Here is a 20,571-nt window from a genome sequence, read left to right on the forward strand (position 1 = left end):
CCTGTCTAGGGGGTGTACTGTACATCAAGCTGACTCACACTACAGAAACAGGAGATAGACTAGTGTCCTGTCTAGGGGTATACTGTACATCAAGCTGACTCACACTGCAGACACAGGAGATAGACTAGTGTCCTGCCTAGGGGTGTACTGTACATCAAGCTGACTCACACTACAGAAACAGGAGACAGGCTCCTACTTTGTGGTCCTTCTGTAGCTCAGTTGGTAGAGCATGGCGCTTGTAACGCCAGGGTAGTGGGTTCGATTCCCGGGACCACCCATACGTAGAATGTATGCACACATGACTGTACGTCGCTTTGGATAAAAGCGTCCGCTAAATGGCATATATTATTATTATATATATAATAAATGGATCACTTTAAACAATGCCACTCTAAATAATATGTTTACATATCTTACATTATTCATATCACATGTATATACTGTATCTTACACCATCTATGGCAACTTGCCTATGCTGCTCATCCATGTACTTATATGTACATATTCTCATCCACCCCTTTAGATGTGTGTATTAGGTAGTAGTTGTGGAATTGTTAGCTAGATTACTCGTTGGTTATTACTGCATTGTTGGATCTAGAGGCACAAGCATTTCGCTACACTCGCATTAACATTTTCTTTTTAATTTAAATTTTATCTAACTAGGTAAGTCAGTTAAGAACAAATACTTATTTTCAATGACGGCCTAGGAACAGTGGGTTAACCGCCTGTTCTGGTGCAGAACGACAGATTTGTACCTTGTCAGCTCGGGGATTTGAACTTGCAACCTTCCGGTTACTAGTCCAATGCTCTAACCCTACCATCTGCTAACCATGTGTATGTGACCAATAACATTTGATTTGATTTGATATCGTGATGTTAATTTTTGTTTGCAGGGTTAATCCTAACCTCTTGTAAATATAGTACTACTTTAGTACTGTATGATAAAACACGAAACAACAAATATATATTTCTGTATTATAATGTCAGGGATGACTCTCTAACTGTCATCCACCAAAGAGATAAAGCCTTGTTTACACTGCAGGCCTTAATGCTCAGATCAGTTTTGTTTTTCAAATCTGTTTTGGAATACTGACTGTCCAAACAGTTACGAGTGACCAAATCACCTTTCTGTGTGTATTCAGACAGCAGTCATTTGTTGACATGGCTACGCTAGTTGTCTTAGTAATGTGTGTGCAGTGGTGCAGGCTGATTGGTGGTGGCGCTCATGCTTCCTATCACTCAGAAGTTAAGTAGCAAGGTGACAATAATGCCTGCCATGGACGTTTCCTAGTTGTTTTGAATGTCCAGAATCATAGTGTAAGAACACTTTTAAAGTCTCGAAGGACAAGATTATCCAACTTTCAAAACAAGTTGTTTTTTGCTAGCCACAGCAGTCAAGTAGCTAGCTAGGTAGCTGTTTAGCTTTCTAGCATATTCACTCATTAACAATTAACAAGCTAGTTAGCTACCAAACGTTCTTGTTAATCTGTCATCAAATAAGCTAGCAAGCAAAATGCCAAATAAAAACCACCTGAGGTCAAATTGAGCAAGATTTGACGGTTCAGACACAAGTCGCATTACCTTTGAAGGTGGTTTGAAATGTGGCTGAAAATATTGGCTTCCATGTGCTTTTTGTCTGTTCAAACTGTTGGAAAATATACAGATTCTAATCTGATGTGCAACACGTTTTAGGGGGGAGGAATCACTTCAAACTGCCAGTGTGAAGAAGGCTAAAGAGGTTTCACAGCTTAATAAACCAAAGCTTTCTAAAACAAGGTGCATGCACTTCTACAAGAAAACAAACAACGGACATAAGTATTTGAAGGTTGTATTTTAATAAGATAAGTAAGCATACGTTTCTACATTTTAAATATGATTTAATCTACATTTGACATATAAATCAAAGCGATTAGATAAATAACAGCCATGTGAAGCAGGGTAGCAGGGTGTTCCTTAGGAAGCAGCGAGTGGATTGGTGCTGGACCATTCCCATCTGTATTAGTACAGATCCCATTTACACCAGCGTGTTGCTGCGTGTCCTGCGGGCAGGCACCCTAATGGCTCTGTTGCAGTCGCTGTGTCTGCAGCTACACTCCTCCACGTGTAGGTAGGTGTAGGGCACCACATCTCCATTCAGACAACGTAGGTCCACCGTGCGGTTACTGGACCGGGACTCCTGGCAACAGGCACAGGAGTGATCCAGAGACGCAGCCATGGCAGAGTACCTGGAGGACGGGAGTGGAAGAGAGGTGTTCACTGAGATTAAGAGATCATCTACTCCCCAAGAGACAAAGACACCTCAACAAATGACATGTTTCACAAAACACAAATACGTTTAGGGTGTGTGTGTGTGTCCCAGACACAGATTAAACCTAGTCCTGGACTAAGAAGCATGTTCAATGGAGATTCATTTAAAATGATGTTCAGTCCATCACTAGGCTTTTTAAACTGGATACTGGAACCCTCCCCATGGTGTTATGGCTGTGATGAGGCTCCACTGGGTTGTGATATTAGCATTGTTTCCACACTCACTTGGTGAAGGTGTTGCAGGATCCCTCACAGTACGGCATCTCCACCTCCTCAACAGACTGGCAGCTCTTGTGGTTGATGAAACTCTTCATGGATCCTACCTTACAGGCCTTGTCCTTCTCCACACCTGGTATTGGAGGGAGACACATCGTTATACATGATCCTTCTGGAAAGACCATGAAAAAGAGCTGCACCTGTTTGAGTTCACTGACTACAAGGTGGCTCTCCTTGTCAATCATTATCAATTAGGAATATCAGTGGTTTTATGATGCATGAATCTGATCATATTCTAATCCTGATATAAAATTGTTAACAGCTTTGAATATTTCAGTTTCATACTTACAAATTCTACAGCAGCCGTTTGCAGCGGTCTGAATTGAACCCTGTGGAGAAAAAAGTTTCAACGTTTTCTTTACATAATACATTTCATATTAGGATAAGAGAAGTAATTTTTCTGTCCAAAGAAAACTGGTATATTGTGTGTACTGTACTGTGGATCTGATGAAAATGATTATGGATCGAAACATTGTCAATAAGGTTGGTAATCGAGAGCATATGCAGTCAGCAGGCCTTTCTGTTCTTGTTGTGTTGAGTACTGTACTCACAGGCTGGCCTTTCTGTTCTTGTTGTGTTGAGTACTGTACTCACAGGCTGGCCTTTCTGTTCTTGTTGTGTTGAGTACTGTACTCACAGGCTGGCCTTTCTGTTCTTGTTGTGTTGAGTACTGTACTCACAGGCTGGCCTTTCTGTTCTTGTTGTGTTGAGGCTGGCCTTTCTGTTCTGTACTCACAGGCTGGCCTTTCTGTTCTTGTTGTGTTGAGTACTGTACTCACAGGCTGGCCTTTCTGTTCTTGTTGTGTTGAGTACTGTACTCACAGGCTGACCTATCTGTTGTTGTTATGTTGAGTACTGTTCTCACAGGCTGGCCTTTCTGTTATTGTTATGTTGTGTACCGTACTCACAGGCTGGCAGTTGGCCTGCTGGAAGGGTGGGCAATGGATGTTGGAGCTCTGGGTCAGATAACTATCACCGTTTTTCACACAGCTGTACTGCTGGCACTTGTCACCAGGAGCAGACCATGTATCTCCATGCTGGACACACACACACACACACACACACACACACACACACACACACACACACACACACACACACACACACACACACACACACACACACACACACACACACACACACACACACACACACACACACACACACACACACACACACACACACACACACACACACACACACACACACACACACATTTGACATTAAATGTTTGTCATTCAGCAGACGGTCTTATTCAAAATGTTTTTTACATTAGAGCATGTGTCTTCAGATCGCTAAGTGAGACAACAACATACACCACTCGTAGTGGATGGGGCGGCCTGGGTCTTATTTAACAAGCTCTTTAAAGAGGTAGGGTGTCAGTGGTTTTAGGAAGATGGGCAGGCACTCCTCTGTCCTCATATTATGGGGAAGCTTGTTCCACACAAACACACACAGCCGCACAATCAATGTAGACATTTATCAGAGACTTACTTACTACTTCTTCGTTAATCTGTGACAGTTAAACTGACAGAAACGGTACCTACCTTCAACAACTGCATGGTCCCATTGATCTGGAGGACACAGTGGGTCTGAACACATTTACCACAGCAGTCATCTGAGGAGTAGTCTGGCTCCTGGTACTCAGATCCCTGCGGGAGAAGAGGAACACATGAGTGACTTGCTGCAACACCTAAAAAGAATGATGATGATGATAATACACGTTATTAAAGTGTGAATACAACCGATTGCCTTCCCAGGAGACTCTACAGAATAGAAGAACTCAAGAACAGATGCCTCACCACCAATTGAGAATTATTTATAAAAGCAAGGACTGGGCTTAATCAGTAGGCAGTTCTGGATCAGACAAGGTTTACTTACTTACTTAATCTGGGTCTAGGAAACCAGCTGATTAAAGTATAAAAACTCATTGACTGAATACATTTAACCTACTCAATGGTATTTCAACTTTTGGTAAATATTTGAAATGTGAGCAGACACGGCAGCTGTACCAGTTGTTACCTTTTCACAATCTTCGTCACATTGCATGAATCCACAGTCAATTTGGTAATGACCAGACTTGGGGTCCACTTTGTTGGTGCAGGTGCACTCCTGGCACTCTGATCCCGGTACTTTAGAATTGGGCTAGAAGAACAAGTAACTCATTACATTACACATTACTTCAGGGGAACCAGGATACCCACTGTCTCTAACACAGGGGAACCAGGATACCCACTGTCTCTAACACAGGGGAACCAGGATACCCACTGTCTCTAACACAGGGGAACCAGGATACCCACTGTCTCTAACACAGGGGAACCAGGATGCCCACTGTCTCTAACACAGGGGAACCAGGATACCCACTGTCTCTAACACAGGGGAACCAGGATACCCACTGTCTCTAACACAGGGGAACCAGGATACCCACTGTCTCTAACACAGGGGAACCAGGATACCCACTGTCTCTAACACAGGGGAACATGAACCCATATAGCGTATGAGACTTACTGTACACATACTGCATATATATATATATATATATATATATATATATATATATATATATATATATATATATTAAAACAAGTAAAAACCAGCAGTGTTTGTTTATGTAATGAACATTTCAGATGAGAGAGCAGAATAGTTTGTCATTACCAGGTATTCAATGCCTTTGTGAAGACAAACTCTTTTAGGCTCTGAAAGAGACAAGAGACACAAACAACCAATTGAGAGAGAGACACAAACAACCAATTGAGAGAGAGACACAAACAACCAATTGAGAGAGAGACACAAACAACCAATTGAGAGAGAGACACAGACAACCAATCCATGGGACTGTCTAAAGAACTGGTATTGTCTCAGCAATACAAACACAGGAATACTAGATAGTCTAGATATAGTTAAAGAGACCATACCACATGTAAATAGTCTAGATAGTATAGATCTAGGTAAAGAGACCATACCACATGTAAATAGTCTAGATAGTATATATCTAGGTAAAGAGACCATACCACATGTAAATAGTCTAGATGATATATATCTAGGTAAAGAGACATTACCACATGTAGATAGTGTAGATAGTCTAGATGGTATATATCTAGGTAAAGAGACCATACCATATGTAGATAGTGTAGATAGTCTAGATAGTATATATCTAGGTAAAGAGACCATACCATATGTAGATAGTGTAAATAGTCTAGATAGTATAGATCTAGGTAAAGAGACATTACCACATGTAGATAGTGTAGATAGTCTAGATGGTATATATCTAGGTAAAGAGACATTACCACATGTGTGCTCTGGACAGCATTTCCCCTCAGGGACTGAAACCACTGGCACGAACCCAATAGGACAGTTCATGTTGGTAGGTGGGCAAGTGCTGCTGTCACAACCTAGGAGGGGAAACAATAGCAGAGTATGGACATAATAATATGAGCTGATTCTTGTCTTCACTCTGTGTGTGTGTTTTCAACACGACTGAGATGAGCCCAGCTGTACGGCACTGGCCTGGTTACACATCAACCATAGATCCTGGACCCGTGCTGGAAAGGACCATGTGAAAATAACATATCCAAGCCAGCACAGTACGGTTCAGCTCGGCACAATACTGTTGAAATAGAACTGAGTATAATATGTAAGGTGAAAAGGTGTTGTGAGATCCTTACGGCAGGCGAGGTTGGAGCAGCATGGATCGGATGGATCGGTTTGGTTGACATATACAAAACCTGGTCCAGTGCAGATCTCTACTGGTGGTTTGGAGCAGACCTTGGGTTTACAGTTCACAGTCTTGGTGGATTCCAAACAAACGCAGTCCTGGCACTTGTACTCAAACCTCTCGTTGAACTGTGATGAGATACAACAAGAAGGGAGTGTGGTTCTATCAATGGGTTTGGTCAAATGTAGTGCACTAAATAGGCCACAGGGGGCTAAATATAGGGCATAAGGGGGCCATTTGGCATTCAGACAATGTGGATAATACTGTGTGGACGCTGTAAGTAGGTGCTCATATAAACCTCTGGCATCATCCATGACAGAGCCAGTGGACTAGATAACAGTCTATATTAATTAGTCAAATAAAATAACGATGAATCAAAACCAAAAGGCCTAACTTACCTCTCGCGGAACTCCTTCAGGGTCAATGCATCCTTGAAAAACACAAACACCACCATTTAGTAGAACATTCATGGACCTGAAACATCCTTGGAAAGGTTAAGTCCTAACCATCTTCTCTGTGTCGTCAACATGAAATGGACCAATGGCAGTAACTGGGAACACTCACCACACTTATCAACACAGATCCCTGAGTCCTTGTTGAAGAGTTTCATCCCATCAGGACAGAAGCAGCCTTCTGTGGTGAAGTTCATCCGAGACTCGTCTGGACTGTAGAACACAACATTACAGTGACAACTCCTACTTCCTATGTACAGCAACTCTATCTTTAACTGTAGGTAGGTGTTTTCTCTTTGCCTTATTTGACAGTCATGACGTTGTCTACCTCAGTTTACGTAAAACATGAAAGCAAGGATGTTTTTGCGCTAGACAATCTCTAAATAGAAACCTACTTGTCATCACAGGTTGGCTGTTCTGCAGGACCACAGGGCTTGTAGACTTTGTCAGCTGGACAGTCGCTGGCTGTTGAAGAAAGATACAACTCAGTCAATAGTGACACCCGAACCCCCTGTCTCAGTCTCCAGTATATATACTGCAATAGTCTATGTGCCGGGGGGCGAGGTTCAGACTGTCCTATCTGGCATAATTCTCCTGTCATCTCTGGTGTCCTGTGTGATCTTAAGTATGCTACCCCTAATTATTCTCTCTCTCTGTCTCCCTTCACAGAGGACCTGAGCCTCATGACCATCTGGCCTGACTACTCCTGGCTGTGCCGGTCCCCAGTCAACCTGGTCGTAATGTTGATCCAATTTCTGCTGTTGTGACTGCATCTATGGAACCCTGTCCTGACCACCGGATGAGCTGTTTCGACCCTCTCTCTCTCTCCCCTCTCTCTCTCTCTCTCTCTCTCTCTCTCTCTCTCTCTCTCTCTCTCTCTCTCTCTCTCTCTCTCTCTCTCTCTCTCTCTCTCTCTCTCTACCAAACCTGCTGCTGAACGGTCTGGCCTTAATGTACTCTTATAATCTCCACCCGGCACAGCCAGAAGAGGACTGGCCACCCCTCAGAGCCTGGTTCCTCTCTAGGCTTCTTCCTAGGTTCCTGCCTTTCTAAAGAGTTTGTCCAAGCCACCGTGCTTCTACATCTGCATTGCTTGCTGTTTGGGGTTTTAGGCTGGGTTTCTGTACAAGCACTTTGTGACAACTGTTGATGTACAAAGTGTTATCACAATGGAAAAATGTTCTGACTACAGTCATTATTTACAATCAGTTGATTGTAGGACTGAAGTCCGTAGAATGTATGCACACATGATATTACACATTACAAAGGGGAACCAGACAAGGATGTCCACTATCTCCATCATTTATCGCTTCAAATACAGAAATGCACTAATCTAAGTTGTGTTAGTATAGTATTGTTCCTGGTCTGATCTACAACACACACTAAGTTGTGTTAGTATAGTATTGTTCCTGGTCTGATCTACAACACACACTATGTTGTGTTAGTATAGTATTGTTCCTGGTCTGATCTACAACACACACTAAGTTGTGTTAGTATAGTATTGTTCCTGGTCTCATCTACACAGTTCCTTGTTCCTGGTCTTCTACACAGTTCCTTGTTCCTGGTCTTCTACACAGTACTTCATATCTCTTCAATGGTGGACTTATTTATCTATCCTTATTAGGTGAGTCTTATTTAACCTGGTGAGTCTGGATGTTTTCAACGAGTACAGTAAGCCTACCACAGAGCTCGGTGTGGTTTCTCCAGTAGATGCATACTCCGAACTGGGCACAGGCAGCAGCGTATGTCTGCAGACTGGTGCACTCCACCGCTGGGTTGGACACGTGGCAGCTGTCATAGACACAGCCCTTGTAGAAGTTGTCAGGTGAGACAAATGGATGACAGGCTGCAAAAATGCTGTGGATTGAAAACCAGAGATGAAAGAATATGAGAAACAGACCTTCCAAATACACTGTAAGATTCATATTGGTTTCTGTCCGACACAGAACACACCTTTGTGTCTAGGTTAGGGGTATAGAGATACATCATTGCATGTGAGAATTTAGTCTGTGAGAAGTTAGATTGTTGATAGTTACAACAGGTTTTATAACTTTACTCAAACTCCTGACAGACTGTTCAACGGAGTAGCTGGCCACTCCTGGCAGACTGTTCAATGGAGTAGCTGGCCACTCCTGGCAGACTGTTCAATGGAGTAGCTGGCCACTCCTGGCAGACTGTTCAATGGAGTAGCTGGCCACTCCTGACAGACTGTTCAATGGAGTAGCTGGCCACTCCTGGCAGACTGTTCAACGGAGTAGCTGGCCACTCCTGGCAGACTGTTCAATGGAGTAGCTGGCCACTCCTGGCAGACTGTTCAATGGAGTAGCTGGCCACTCCTGGCAGACTGTTCAACGGAGTAGCTGGCCACTCCTGACAGACTGTTCAATGGAGTAGCTAGCCCCTCAGGACAGACTGTTCAACGGAGTAGCTGGCAATTTTCCCACACAGCATTTGTGTCATTTAAATCACCCTAAGCATGACATTTTATTAGAGAACTTGTACAGTGCCTTTACGAAGGTAGACCTGTCCTTCAGGAGATCACAGTGCCTTTACGAAGGTAGACCTGTCCTTCAGGAGATCACAGTGCCTTTACGAAGGTAGACCTGTCCTTCAGGAGATCACAGTGCCTTTAGGGAGGTTTACCTGTCCTTCGGGAGATCACAGTGCCTTTAGGGAGGTGGACCTGTCCTTCAGGAGATCACAGTGCCTTCATGGAGGTTTACCTGTCCTTCAGGAGATCACAGTGCCTTTAGGGAGGTTGACCTGTCCTTCAGGAGATCACAGTGCCTTTACGAAAGTGGACCTGTCCTTCAGGAGATCACAGTGCCTTTATGGAGGTTTACCTGTCCTTTAGGAGATCACAGTGCCTTTTGGGAGGTTTACCTGTCCTTCGGGAGATCACAGTGCCTTTAGGGAGGTGGACCTGTCCTTCAGGAGATCACAGTGCCTTTAGGGAGGTTTACCTGTCCTTCAGGAGATCACAGACAGAGGAGTCTGGCTCGCATGGCTTCTGTGTGGGTTCAGGGAGAGGAGAGTTGGTGGGGATTCCAGGTGGCACATGGCAGTCAGGTTGGTAGAGGTCCTTGGCTGGCCAGTAGTCTGCCATCAGAGCACAGTTCTCCACCAGCTGACCTCCAGGCAACATGCAGTCATCAGCCTGGTTGTTGCTACATGTTCCTGGAAGAGATGCATACAGTTCAGGTTCAAGTCATTTATTTAGCCATTTGCAGCTATTAAAAGTAATACATACATTGGACATCTTTGTTGAAGCTCTCTCACATTTAGTACAGCACATACAGTAAAAATATCAGACACAGACATCTGACAGGAAAGCCCAAACCATTGTTTGCTAGCCTGGTCCCTGATCAGTTTGTGCTGTTTGCCAAATCCTATGGTTCGATATCTGACAACAACCATGGGGTTTTGGTAAAAAGAATCCAAACAGATCTGGGACCAGGCTAGTTGTTCACCACCAACCTTGGATAAATGATTTCCATCAATTCAAAGACTTCTCCATTAGGCTTTCTCACACCATACTCAGAATAACAAGTGACCGCTCTCTGTTTAACTTCAGTGATTCACAATCATTTCTCAGCTCTTATGTTTACATGCCCAAGATACATAGTTTGAGGACAACAAATGAATGAAACTAAGTCCTTACCACAATGACCCTGTGTATTGTTGCCAAAGTGTTGCCAAGGAAGGTTGACGCTGAAGCCAGTGACTCCAAAGGTAACTACCACCTGGAGGTGTGCTATCTCCAAGACCATGTTGATACCAGAGTTCATCACCTTCACACCGTGCTGCGTGAAGGGTAGTCTCAGGGAAACTCCATCAATAAGAGCCTGAAAGACAGATGGCAGGGAGAGAGGGATGAAAGAGAGATGGCAGGGAGAGAGGGATGAAAGAGAGATGGACGAAAGGGGGGATAGAAAAGGATAGGAAAAAGGGATGGAAGAGAGAGAGAGATCAATCTTCAGGATCTCTTAAAGAAAAGGGAAGGTGACCGCAATACTTACTAAAATCATGACATTACAGGTTGAATTAAGTTGATGGAGAACATCAAATTCATATGTTGTATCAATGAAAGCTACGGATGTTGAGAACTAATGCACAATTCAGTTCAGAGAATGGAATAATGGAAGAGAATTGTCTTTCATTTTCACATAAATCATTTCTCAGTCCTTTAGGCCCCAAATCCAGCCATTCAACATATATATGGCCTGAATTGCTTATAATGATTTCTGAGCCAGTTAATCCACTTAAGTTACCTCCAACTGAGCAGCTCCAATGAGGTTGTGATTCTTCAGTGTTATAACTGTTGAGCGGTAGGACACGATGATGGATCGAGGACAAGACACGTCCTCGGTGGGATCACAGTTGACATTGTCGATGTAGATCTTGAAGTGGTGACGCGGCAACATCTCCTCCATCAGCACATAGGTACAGTTCCCTTGGAAGCTGTAGAAGAGCCCGTCGAAGGTGATGTAATGGGGGTCTCCCCAACCCTCACAGACGCCTGTCATGAAAATAAACACTGTTATAAAGCAGACAGACATTACGATCCTCTGGCAAAAAAATGTTTGTTTTTTAAAATGTATGAAGTAATATTTATATTGAGTATATTATATTGAGTATTATTCCAAACGTTAGTGATAAGGACGTGTGTGTTATTAGTTACAGAAACTGGACATGGCCATCTACCTTCCTGACCAGGTCAGAGGAGAAGAAGAAGAAGCTTTCACAACTCACAGTCACACACGAATCGTTGGCAGCAGTAGAACTCATCCCATTGTAGCACTGGTTTCTTGCCATTGGTACATGTGATTGGCTCAGGCTCTGGGCATTCATACGGAATTATCTCAATGGTGTTGTTTTCAATGCATCTGGCCAAAGTGCAGTTGCAGAGCCAGAAAGTTTCATTTTGCTGATATTTTAGAGAGAAAAGAAAATTGCACGTCATCAGAGAGCTTTTACAATTCACACAGGAATCAATTAATAAGTCTCTGAAAGGACTTTTCGACCTCGTTGACATCAAATGTTGGCCATGTGTTATCGACGTTAGGGAGCCCAGTTGATTATGTGATGGTTATATTGAGGTACTTACCACTTTGTCCCACTCAGGACAAGTGACTGGTGGAGGGGTTGGTGACCCAGTTGTGGTTGGTATTGAACTGACTTGATGTTCTGGTGTTATTGGAGGACCAGTGACAACCGATTCATGGGTTGTTGGTGATGTGGTTGTCATTGGAGTTGTGGCTTGTGTTGTAGTTGGTGGTTTAGGTGTTGTTGTAGGAGCTTTAGTGGTTGTGGTATCTATGACAGGGGTGGTTGTGGTTGGTTTTTCAGTTGTCCTGGGGGTTGTGGTTGGTTCTTCTGTTGTCGTTGGGGTTGTGGTTGGTTCTTCTGTTGTCGTTGGGGTTGTCGTTGGTTTTTCTGTTGTCGTTGGGGTTGTGGTTGGTTTTTCAGTTGTCCTGGGGGTTGTGGTTGGTTCTTCTGTTGTCGTTGGGGTTGTGGTTGGTTCTTCTGTTGTCGTTGGGGTTGTGGTTGGTTCTTCTGTTGTCGTTGGGGTTGTGGTTGGTTCTTCTGTTGTCGTTGGGGTTGTGGTTGGTTCTTCTGTTGTCGTTGGGGTTGTGGTTGGTTTTTCAGTTGTACTGGGTGTTGTGGTTGATTCTTCTGTTGTCGTTGGGGTTGTGGTTAGAGTTATGGCTTCCGTTGTAGTTGGTGGTTTAGGTGTGGTTGTTGTTGGTGGTAATGGTGTGGTAGTTGTTGGTGGTAGTGTTGTTGTTGGTGGTGGTGTGGTTGCTGGTGGTGTTGTTGTTGGTGGTGGTGGTGGTGTGGTTGATGTTGTAGTTGGTGGTGTTGGTGTTGTTGTTGCTGTGGTAGTTGTTGGTGGTAATGGTGTTGTTGGTGGTGGTGGTGTTGGTGTTGTTGTTGGTAGTATTGCTGTTGTTGTTGTTGTTGGTATTGGTGTGGTTGTTGTTGGAGGTATTGGTGTGGTTGTTGTTGGTGTTGTTGTTGGTGGTATTGTTGTTGTTGTTGTTGGTATTGGTGTTGTTGATGGTGTTGGTGGTATTGGTGTTGTTGTTGTTGGTGGTACTGGTGTTGTTGTTGGTGTGGTTGTTGTTGTTGGTGGTACTGGTGTTGTTGTTGTTGGTGGTTGTGGTATTGGTGAGGTTGTTGTTGGTGGTGGTGTTGGTATTGGTGTTGTTGTTGTTGGTGGTGTTGGTGTTGTTGGTGTTGGCATTGGTGTGGTTGTTGTTGTTGTTGGTGGTGGTGTTGGTGTTGTTGATGGTGTTGGTGGTGTTGGTGTTGTTGGTGTTGGCATTGGTGTGGTTGTTGTTGTTGTTGGTGGTGGTGTTGGTGTTGTTGATGGTGTTGGTGGTATTGGTGTTGTTGTCGTTGGTGGAATTGGAGTTGTTGTTGTTGGTGTTGTTGGTGTGGCTGTTGGTGGTATTGGTGTTGTTGTTGTTGGTGGTACTGGTGTTGTTGTTGGTGTGGTTGTTGTTGTTGGTGGTACTGGTGTTGTTGTTGTTGGTGGTTGTGGTATTGGTGTGGTTGTTGTTGGTGGTGGTGTTGGTATTGGTGTTGTTGTTGTTGGTGGTGGTGTTGGTGTTGTTGGTGTTGGCATTGGTGTGGTTGTTGTTGTTGTTGGTGGTGGTGTTGGTGGTGTTGATGGTGTTGGTGGTGTTGGTGTGGTTGTTGTTGGCGGTAATGGTGTGGTTGTTGTTGTTGGTGTTGTTGTTGATGGTGTTGGTGGTGGTGGTGTTGGTGTTGTTGTTGTTGTTGTTGGTATTGGTGTTGTTGATGGTGTTGGTGGTATTGGTGTGGTTGTTGTTGGTGGTATTGGTGTTGTTGTTGTTGGTGTTGTTGTTGATGGTGTTGGTGGTGTTGTTGTTGTTGGTGGTGCTGTTGTTGTTGTTGGTGGTATTGGTGTGGTTGTTTCGGGTGTTATTGGTGTGGTTGCTGTTGGTGGTATTGGTGTGGTTGTTGTTGGTGGTATTGGTGTTGTTGTTGTGGTTGGTGTTGTTGATGGTGTTGGTGGAATTGGTGTGGTTGTTGGTGTTGTTGTTGTTAGTGGTGTTGTTGTTGTTGGTATTGGTGTTGTTGATGGTGTTGGTGGTATTGGTGTTGTTGTTGTTGGTGGAATTGGAGTTGTTGTTGTTGGTGGTATTGGTGTTGTTGATGGTGTTGGTGGTATTGGTGTTGTTGTCGTTGGTGGAATTGGAGTTGTTGTTGTTGGTGTTGTTGGTGTTGTTGATGGTGTTGGTGGTATTGGTGTGGTTGTTGTTGGTGGTATTGGTGTTGCTGTTGTTCTTGGTGTTGTTGTTGATGGTGTTGGTGGTGTTGTTGTTGTTGGTGGTGCTGTTGTTGTTGGTGGTGGTATTGGTGTGGTTGTTGTTGGTGGTATTGGTGTGGTTGTTGTTGGTGGTATTGGTGTGGTTGTTGTTGGTGGTATTGGTGTTGTTGGTGGTATTGGTGTTGTTGTTGTTGGTGTTGTTGGTGTTGTTGATGGTGTTGGTGGTATTGGTGTGGTTGTTGCTGTTGTTGTTGTTAGTGGTGTTGTTGTTGGTGGTGTTGTTGGTGGTATTGGTGTTGTTGGTGGAATTGGTGTGGTTGTTGCTGTTGTTGTTGTTAGTGGTGTTGTTGTTGTTGGTATTGGTGTTGTTGGTGGTATTGGTGTTGTTGTTGTTGGTGTTGTTGGTGTTGTTGATGGTGTTGGTGGTATTGGTGTTGTTGTTGTTGGTGGAATTGGAGTTGTTGGTGGTATTGGTGTTGTTGATGGTGTTGGTGGTATTGGTGTTGTTGTCGTTGGTGGAATTGGAGTTGTTGTTGTTGGTGTTGTTGGTGTGGTTGTTGGTGGTATTGGTGTTGTTGTTGGTGGTGTTGTTGGTGGTATTGGTGTTGTTGGTGGAATTGGTGTGGTTGTTGCTGTTGTTGTTGTTAGTGGTGTTGTTGTTGTTGGTATTGGTGTTGTTGGTGGTATTGGTGTTGTTGTTGTTGGTGTTGTTGGTGTTGTTGATGGTGTTGGTGGTATTGGTGTTGTTGTTGTTGGTGGAATTGGAGTTGTTGGTGGTATTGGTGTTGTTGATGGTGTTGGTGGTATTGGTGTTGTTGTCGTTGGTGGAATTGGAGTTGTTGTTGTTGGTGTTGTTGGTGTGGTTGTTGGTGGTATTGGTGTGGTTGTTGGTGGTGGTTTTGGTGTGGTAGTTGTTGGTGGTGAAGGTGCTGTTGTTGTTTTTGTTGATGTTAGTGTTGTTGTTGGTTTTGGTGATGTTGTTGATAAACATTCAACGCAACAGAGGACTCTTATCTTATAGTTAAAGCACTTAAATGGTCTCTGAGTTTGTTTATTTTCTTCACATATTAACCCGAAGTCAACATCGCACTCCACAACTTGGCCTGTCGAAGCTACATAGTCCTCTAAGCTTGTATTTGGATAGTCTGTAGCTACACATTCAATATCCTGTGGATCTTCACACACTTCTTTTCCACTCTGCGTGATATTCCAATACATTTCCCAGTCACTCTTATCTTTATCATCATCTTCATCATACCATTCTGACCACTCACAGGTAGGAATACAAGGAGTAGTTGTTGGCTCTGGTGTCTGGGGGGTAGTTGTTGGTGGTATTGGTGTGGTTGTTGTTGGTGGAATTGGTGTGGTTGTTGTTGGTGGAATTGGTGTGGTTGTTGGTGTTTGTGTGGTTGTTGTTGGTGGTATTGATGTTGTTGTTGTTGTTGGTGTTGTTGTTGGTGGTATTGTTGTGGTTGTTGTTGGTGGAATTGGTGTGGTTGTTGTTGGTGGAATTGCTGTGGTTGTTGTTGGTGGAATTGGTGTGGTTGTTGTTGGTGGAATTGGTGTGGTTGTTGGTGTTTGTGTGGTTGTTGTTGGTTGTATTGATGTTGTTGTTGTTGTTGGTATTGGTGTGGTTGTTGTTGGTGGTATTGTTGTGGTTGTTGTTGTTGGAATTGGTGTGGTTGTTGGTGTTTGTGTGGTTGTTGTTGGTTGTACTGATGTTGTTGTTGTTGTTGGTATTGGTGTGGTTGTTGTTGGTGGTATTGGTGTTGTTGATGGTGTTGGTGGTATTGTTGTTGTTGTTGGTGGTATTGGTGTTGTTGTTGTTGGTGGTATTGGTGTGGTTGTTGTTGTTGGTGTTGTTGTTGTTGTTGATGGTGTTGGTGGTGTTGTTGTTGTTGTTGTTGGTGGAGTTGGTGGTGTTGTTGTTGGTGGTGGTGGTGTTGTTGATGTTGCTATTGTTGTTGTTGTTGGTGGTATTGGTGTTGTTGTTGTTGTTGGTGGTATTGCTGTTGTTGATGGTGTTGGTGGTATTGGTGTTGTTGTTGTTGGTGGCATTGGTGTGGTTGTTGTTGTTGGTGTTGTTGTTGTTGTTGATGGTGTTGGTGTTGTTGTTGTTGTTGTTGTTGATGGTGTTGGTGGTGTTGTTGTTGTTGTTGGAGTTGGTGGTGTTGTTGTTGGTGGTGGTGGTGTTGTTGATGTTGCTATTGTTGTTGTTGTTGGTGGTATTGGTGTTGTTGTTGTTGTTGGTGGTATTGGTGTTGTTGATGGTGTTGGTGGTATTGGTGTGGTTGTTGTTGGTGGTATTGGTGTGGTTGTTGGTGTTGTTGTTGTTGTTGGTGTTGTTGATGGTGTTGGTGGTGTTGTTGGTATTGGTGTTGTTGTTGTTGTTGGTGTTGTTGTTGTTGTTGTTGGTGTTGTTGTTGGTATTGGTGTTGTTGTTGTTGTTGTTGGTATTGGTGTGGTTGTTGTTGGTGTTGTTGGTGTTGTTGTTGTTGTTGGTGGTGGTATTGGTGTTGTCGTTGTTGCTATTGGTGTTGTTGTTGTTGGTTGTATTGGTGTTGTTGTTGTTGGTTGTATTGGTGTGGTTGTTGTTGGTGGTTTTGGTGTGGTAGTTGTGGGTGGTGAAGGTGCTGTTGTTGTTAGTGTTGTTGTTGGTTTTGGTGATGTTGTTGATAAACATTCAACGCAACAGAGGACTCTAATCTTATAGTTAAAGCACTTAAATGGTCTCTGAGTTTGTTTATTTTCTTCACATATTAACCCGAAGTCAACATCGCACTCCACAACTTGGCCTGTCGAAGCTACATAGTCCTCTAAGCTTGTATTTGGATAGTCTGTAGCTACACATTCAATATCCTGTGGATCTGCACACACTTCTTTTCCACTCTGCGTGATATTCCAATACGTTTCCCAGTCACTCTTATCTTTATCATCATCTTCATCATACCATTCTGACCACTCACAGGTAGGAATACAAGGAGTAGTTGTTGGCTCTGGTGTCTGGGGGGTAGTTGTTGGTGGTATTGGTGTGGTTGTTGTTGGTGGAATTGGTGTGGTTGTTGGTATTGTTGTTGTTGTTGTTGTTGGTATTGGTGTTGTTGTTGTTGTTGGTGGTATTGGTGTTGTTGTTGGTATTGTTGTGGTTGTTGTTGGTGGTAATGGTGTTGTTGTTGTTGTTGGTGTTGGTGTTGTTGTGGTTGTTGTTGGTGGTAATGGTGTTGTTGTTGTTGGTGGTGTTGTTGTTGTTGTTGTTGGTGTTGGTGTTGTTGGTATTGTTGTTGTTGTTGGTGGTATTGGTGATGTTGTTTTTGGTATTGTTGTGGTTGTTGTTGGTGGTAATGGTGTTGTTGTTGTTGTTGTTGGTGTTGTTGTTGGTGGAATTGGTGTGGTTGTTGTTGGTTTTGGTGTGGTTGTTGTTGGCTTTGGTGTGGTTGTTGTTGGTTTTGGTGTGGTTGTTGTTGGTGTTGTGGTTGTTGGTGGTGTTTGTGTTGTTGTTGGTGGCATTGGTGTTGTTGTTGGTGGCATTGGTGTTGTTGTTGTTGGTGTTGTGGTTGTTGGTGGTGTTTGTGTTGTTGTTGGTGGCATTGGTGTTGTTGGTTTTGGTGTGGTTGTTGTTGGCTTTGGTGTGGTTGTTGTTGGTTTTGGTGTGGTTGTTGTTGGTGGCATTGGTGTTGTTGTTGTTGGTGGTGGTGTGGTTGTTGGTGGTGTTTGTGTTGTTGTTGGTGGCATTGGTGTTGTTGTTGTTGGTGGTGGTGTGGTTGTTGGTGGTGTTTGTGTTGTTGTTGGTGGTGTTGGTGTTGTGGTTGGAGGTTCTGTTGTCAATGTGGTAGTTGTTGGTGTCCACGGTGTTGTTGTTGGTGTTGGTGTGGTTGCCTGGGGGGTTGTTGTTGATGGGCCTGTTGGTGGGCATTCCTCAACACACTCCCCGGTCTCTTCATCAAATATTGGCATATCTGGAGGGCATTGTGGGTAACAACCTAAAAAGAAGACATTGTGATTTAGTTGTTTTTGATTGAGTTATTACATATAATGAAGTTGAGGTTAAGAAAAACGAATTGATATTTTGCAAAGAAGGGCATGTGCATATGGAACAAACATGCAGGCTGATGCCAATCAAATCGAATAGCATGCTGCCTCACCTTCCAGATTGGGAAGAGGGTTGTCACAGGTCCCATTTGGATTCAGACAGGTCTTGAAGCAAGGTGTGTGGCAAGGACTGTAATGCCATTCACATTCACCTGGATCGTTGTAGTAGTCACAGAACACAGCTACAAAAGGGAAGACGTACAGGTTCATACACTGAATACACATTGCCCTCAGCAAATGGCACCCTATTCCATATGAAGTGCATTACTTTTTATCAGAACCCTATGTACCCTGGTCAAAATCATCCACTGTAATGTTCCACATTAAGATATCTATTTAAACCAAGCAGCTAAAATATACTTTAGATCCACATCCTCACATTGTCACCATGTTTGGGTTCTTTCAACAGCATATTCATTTACTTAGCATTGTAAATTCTAATCAGTCAAATGACACCAGACCTGCCAAGTCATTTCAATGCCAAGCCTGACAGTCAAATGACACCAGACCTGCCAAGTCATTTCAATGCCAAGCCTGACAGTCAAATGACACCAGACCTGCCAAGTCATTTCAATGCCAAGCCTGACAGTCAAATGACACCAGACCTGCCAAGTCATTTCAATGCCAAGCCTGACAGTCAAATGACACCAGACCTGCCAAGTCATTTCAATGCCAAGCCTGACAGTCAAATGACACCAGACCTGCCAAGTCATTTCAAAGCCTGACAGTCAAATGACACCAGACCTGCCAAGTCATTTCAATGCCTGACAGTCAAATGACACCAGACCTGCCAAGTCATTTCAATGCCTGACAGTCAAACAGTGGAAGTGTGTGACCTTTGGAACACAAGCATAATGAAACCCCCAAAAATGTGTTGTTCTTACGACAAATTTCTGGTGTTCTCCATGCAACACAGACTCCAGCTTCGGTGCAGGCCTGGGCGTAGGCTGCTACAGCTGTACAGAAACACTCACAGTCTCCGCCAGTATCACAGGCACAGGAGTCTTTCACACAGTTCTCAAAGTACAGACTAGGGTCTACCTGTAAAACACATACAGAGAGAACACACATGATGCACTAATACTGAATTATTATTTTTTGGTTTCTTAGAGAATTATTCAAAACACATTTAACGACAAACATGTTCATGAATAAAATCATCGAGGATGACAAGAAAGTCAATGTTTAAAGCGATTTGGGTGTATTTTTTGGTTCAGAAGTTTGACTGTCCACCATCCTATCAGTGTTCTGTCTGAACCTTTCACCTGGTTTCTAGCTGTACGGTTTATACATAGCAATCTGTTTCAGCACTGTACCTTCTTGTGACACAGTTGGAAAGTCTTTCCTGTGATGATGCTGCACTGCATCTTAGCCCAGTTGTGACGGTTGGGTCTGGCTCCACATGGGTCCACGTTGCTTTCTGCGTCGGGACAAGTGCTTGACACTTTCCAGCTGTTTGCAAACTCCACAGGGCTGCTGACTATCATCTGACCTTGTGTGGTGAAGTCATCTCTGCCTTCTCCATTATAGTTCCCACACAGGCCGCACACTGCTCCCTATAGACACATAGAAACGATAAGGCGAACATAGTGGTACTGTACCAAATCAATCACTGTTAGCAACACAAAATGCACTCTGATGTCTTGTTCATCTATTTCATCACAGGTTCTCTATGTGTTTACCCTTCAACACTAAACGTACACTATGCTGTGGCTCCAGGACGATGCGGACGGTAGTTTTGCGGTCCCACAGCACTGCGATCCCGATGTCTGACTCAACAATCAGGTACAGACCGACGGTCCTCACTCGGTACTGGATCTGAGAGCCCACTCCTAGGTCCACCACTTCATGGGTCCCCTTTGATAGTTTCAGCTCTGTTCTCTGTAAGGATAAGGATTTATCACTTCCTGTTCACAGACAATTAGGCTTGAAATTGTTTTTCCCAAAATCCCAGGTTTTCCATAAATCCTTGTTGGAGGATTCAAGGATTTCCTCCTTATTCCCTTTTAATTTCAGAACATTTGCAAAAACAGGGAATTTGGGGAAAGTTACCGGAATTTTTCAAAAATATGACAGACAATACACTTTATATAGCTTTATATGAAGAAAGAAAATGTCTTGAATGTCGTACTGATTTTTGCAGTTAGTGGCTATTTGGAAGAAAGTTTTACTTGCAATGATTGTGATGGTGATTTTACCTCCTTTAGTTGAATTCACTAATTGTACTCTCTTGTCTCTCTGAATAAGTCGCTCTGAATAAGAGCATTTGCTAAATGATGTATTTTGTTGTTTGTATGAGTGTCAAATGATCTCTCATTATGATCCAACAGGTATAGAAAGGAGAAAGGCTCAATATAAAGCCTGGAGTGGAGTAAATGGAATGGTATCAAACACATCAAAACCAGTCAAGCGTTTGATGCCATTCAATTCAT

General features: G+C 43.4%; 1 protein-coding gene across 1 annotated transcript in view; it reads right to left on the reverse strand.

Annotated features, from left to right (window-relative positions):
- Window positions 1–1,816: 1,816 nt before the first annotated feature.
- LOC124037375 (mucin-2-like) overlaps window positions 1,817–20,571 on the reverse strand; it is a 31,782-nt gene continuing 13,027 nt past the window's right edge. Inside the window, 23 exon segments of the mRNA XM_046352078.1 lie at window positions 1,817–2,225; window positions 2,533–2,656; window positions 2,873–2,912; window positions 3,492–3,620; window positions 4,131–4,235; window positions 4,606–4,728; window positions 5,239–5,279; window positions 5,871–5,975; window positions 6,249–6,426; window positions 6,697–6,728; window positions 6,863–6,963; window positions 7,146–7,215; window positions 8,432–8,607; window positions 9,714–9,927; window positions 10,412–10,595; window positions 11,022–11,269; window positions 11,503–11,677; window positions 11,858–12,592; window positions 15,488–18,030; window positions 18,193–18,321; window positions 19,024–19,180; window positions 19,456–19,695; window positions 19,841–20,020. Of these exon segments, the coding sequence (XP_046208034.1) occupies window positions 2,015–2,225; window positions 2,533–2,656; window positions 2,873–2,912; window positions 3,492–3,620; window positions 4,131–4,235; window positions 4,606–4,728; window positions 5,239–5,279; window positions 5,871–5,975; window positions 6,249–6,426; window positions 6,697–6,728; window positions 6,863–6,963; window positions 7,146–7,215; window positions 8,432–8,607; window positions 9,714–9,927; window positions 10,412–10,595; window positions 11,022–11,269; window positions 11,503–11,677; window positions 11,858–12,592; window positions 15,488–18,030; window positions 18,193–18,321; window positions 19,024–19,180; window positions 19,456–19,695; window positions 19,841–20,020 (6,240 nt within the window). The 3' untranslated portion in view covers window positions 1,817–2,014.

Source organism: Oncorhynchus gorbuscha, linkage group LG06 (assembly GCF_021184085.1).
Source record: "Oncorhynchus gorbuscha isolate QuinsamMale2020 ecotype Even-year linkage group LG06, OgorEven_v1.0, whole genome shotgun sequence".
Classification (NCBI taxonomy): domain Eukaryota; kingdom Metazoa; phylum Chordata; class Actinopteri; order Salmoniformes; family Salmonidae; genus Oncorhynchus; species Oncorhynchus gorbuscha.